This window comes from Penaeus monodon, chromosome 22, assembly GCF_015228065.2.
Source record: "Penaeus monodon isolate SGIC_2016 chromosome 22, NSTDA_Pmon_1, whole genome shotgun sequence".
Classification (NCBI taxonomy): domain Eukaryota; kingdom Metazoa; phylum Arthropoda; class Malacostraca; order Decapoda; family Penaeidae; genus Penaeus; species Penaeus monodon.
The window spans coordinates 3,518,410-3,521,526 of record NC_051407.1 but is presented as its reverse complement, the minus strand read 5'-3'; the positions used below and the strand labels follow the sequence as shown (position 1 = coordinate 3,521,526).

At 36.7% G+C, this 3,117-nt stretch overlaps 1 protein-coding gene across 1 annotated transcript in view; it reads right to left on the bottom strand.

The window, feature by feature from the left end:
• LOC119586781 (eIF-2-alpha kinase activator GCN1-like) overlaps positions 1–3,117 on the bottom strand; it is a 26,024-nt gene that overhangs the window by 16,175 nt on the left and 6,732 nt on the right. Inside the window, exons 14-19 of the mRNA XM_037935501.1 lie at positions 2,945–3,111; positions 2,277–2,474; positions 1,925–2,133; positions 1,538–1,673; positions 436–680; positions 4–211 (exon numbers count right to left, since the gene is read on the bottom strand). Coding sequence (XP_037791429.1) covers positions 4–211; positions 436–680; positions 1,538–1,673; positions 1,925–2,133; positions 2,277–2,474; positions 2,945–3,111 — 1,163 coding nt within the window. The remainder of the gene's footprint in view (positions 1–3; positions 212–435; positions 681–1,537; positions 1,674–1,924; positions 2,134–2,276; positions 2,475–2,944; positions 3,112–3,117) is intronic.

The following is a 3,117-nucleotide window of genomic DNA, read 5'->3' as shown; positions in this document are numbered from 1 at the left end:
TACTAATCTGCTATTTTTCTATCCTCCTTTCTCCATCTCCTTACCCTGAGTGCTGCATCTCTGACCGCCTGTTGTGGGGTCTGAAGTGCATTAAGAAGGACGTTAATCTCATCCAGAGAAGCTTTATCGCAGCCAATGTCGCCCGATGCACAGTGACACATCTCTTCCAGTACAGCGCATGCGGTCTGTTGCGTACGTCCAGAGCTTGTGCCTGAAACCGAAAGAGTATAAGCACTGTACTTTTAAAATGTATATATTTGCAAGAAAATTGTGATTTACATTTCTACAGTATCTCTTTTGTTCTTGTTCTATATATTATTCCAAATAATTTTGGTTTGTTAATTAAGTGATTATTCTCAAAGTATTTTGTTAAAACATCAGTCATAATCATAAATTTCTTTACATTATTGTAAAAGGCCATAAAAAAAAACTTACTTATAACATTGATCAAGAGCGTGAGGAGATGCTTGCGAGGCAGGAAGCATGGATGGTAGAGATCCTCCTCATCGGCTCCCCTCATGGCCATGTGCTCGCTGATCACCTGCAGAGCCTTCCCAGCCACAACCTCAAACTTCTCTTCTCCACCCAGTCGCTTCGTGAGGACCCACTCAAGGAAGGGTAGGCAGTATACAAAGCCCGGGGCACAATAATACTTCTCATCGTCATCCTCATTTGCGGATCTGTTTTCATTGTTGTTTTTTTTAAATGGGCATGTTGCTTGTACAGGTTTTATCAACCATCTAAATATATTATGTGAAAATCTCAAGCAATATAAACTTATCAGGTTGTGACTATACCATTTTGTATTAATATTAAGTTGGATAATTTCCATTTAATGTTTTTTATATCAACACCAAAACATATATATTCATTTACATATCACTCAGATTATTCTAAACTAACTTTAGAATGAATGCTATCTTTCTCTGTAATAAAAGTAAATAAATCTTCATCTTGGCTAAAATCGAATAACTTTTAAATTTTTCCATGGAAATGTTAGAGAAACGACCTGCAGATTTTGTGTGTTCTTAGGTCAGTCTTCCACTCAATTTCTATAATCAGACCCTAGACAATCATTAACCTTCTGTCTGCAACACTCAGTCAATTACTGGGCTTACATGTTCTTTCTTGTATACTCCACCCCTTACATTTTTGGTAAAATAATTTCTATTACTATTACCATTGTTACTGAAACTGTATTTATCATCAGTGTTACTATCATGTGGTTATTCTTAATATAACATTACTCTAAGGTTATTGACAATATAGCTTTACTCTTACAAGGTTAATGATAATAAGAATAAAATAAACATATTTCTTTCTGAAATTTCCAGGAATGTGGTAAAACAGTTCAAGCTCAGATAGGCCTAGTAATTGACTCACTGATGAAATTTTTTTGGTGTATTTGTATGTAACCAAAGTTAATAACATAACAAAATAAAAACAGTGGATGGCATTCAATTCTAGTCCCAGCATCACTGGACATAAAAAAAATTAACTTTTGTTTCTCAATAACTGTAATGACTGCAAGCCTTACTTCTTTGGCACAGTGGCTTCATGTAGCATGTTGAGCGTTCTTTGGGCTGATGATTCTAGGCTTTCTCCTTCCCAGTCCCATGGTATCGGCATGACCGGACCACAAACTCTAACTGTGGTGCGTGCCAATGTGTGCGCTGTAGGTACAAAGCATAACTGTTATAGAGTAATGTTTTTGCCAATATGCTCAATATTGCACCATATGGTGCTAATTGCTAATAAATCTGATCTTATGAGCTAATCTTAACAGATATTGCATATATCACTCATATTCAACCAAAAATACATATAATTTATATAAAAAAAATTCGACTAACAAATAATTCCCTAAAATCTAACTGTAAGACAAACCGGGGAAAAAAAATCAAGAAACATTTTCCACACTCACCGAAAACATCATCATCACTTTCAAAGACTGCCATCCTCAGCTTCAGGTATAAATCACAGCACTGCTGGGCAATGACCCTCGATTTCAGGGATGAGGTGAGGAGTGGGACGATGTGCATGAAATGGGGCGCAAGGTCGTCCAGGTTGCCAGCCACTAGAGCATTCAACATTGACATGGCTCCTGCTACACTCTCTTGCAGTGCACGGACTCTGTGAAGAGAAATTCAGAAATTATGGAATATTCATAAGTTACAAAGAACCATGTTTCTGTTTTAGAATATCAGTACCACAGTTAGACAGACACGGACAGATCACACCACCAGCCTCAAATGTTTGCAATTTTTCCCTCTTACTTTTCTCTTGTTCCATTCTCCTTCTCTGTCTGGGCTCTCAGGACTTCCTTCTGTTTTGCTGTTAATTCTAACTTCCCCTCCTTTCTCTTCTTTTCGAGCTCCTTCTTCTTCTCCTCTAGCATCATCAGCTGTTCCTTGTGGCTGTAAACCTTGTTGGATTTCTTTACATTCTGAATATTTAAATGATCTTCAAAGGCCCTGAAATTTAATGAGGTCAATTATTTTAGGACCTTGGCTATGAGTGAGAAGGGGAGAAAAATGTTACAAGAAAATAAAAACCTGTCTTCCATGCATAATGTAAAAATGTACAAAAAATCTATCATTCTTAAATGCCTCCCTAAAATGAATGATCTTGAAATACATGTGCCCTTCAAATTTTGCTTTTTTTTTCAATTGTTATCTTGGCATTTATATCCAATACACCTTGTTTACAACTGAACAACTAGATACTTATCAATCCTCCATTAATTTACATATAGAATTAATGAATTACTACATCTTTTTCATCCTAAACCTTCATACATTCATACTGTCTATATCACTAACCCATTAATATAACAACTAGACTCTTCAAGTAGGAAAAGGAATACCAGCCTTCACTCAGTTTGAGAGGACACTACACAAAAAAGAATTGATCATTATTATATAAAATTCAAAACATTACTTACTCCTCCACTACAGACTGATTGTACAGCGTGCCTTCAGGCGTGTTGAAAATTGCAAAGTCTTCCTCCGAGACCTGCATCAGCTTAGGGTTGTTTATGCGACTGATGGCATACTTTACTACTGGCGGGATAACGACTCTACCTCCTAAACGAGCTAGGCCTGCTAAGACCTGTTT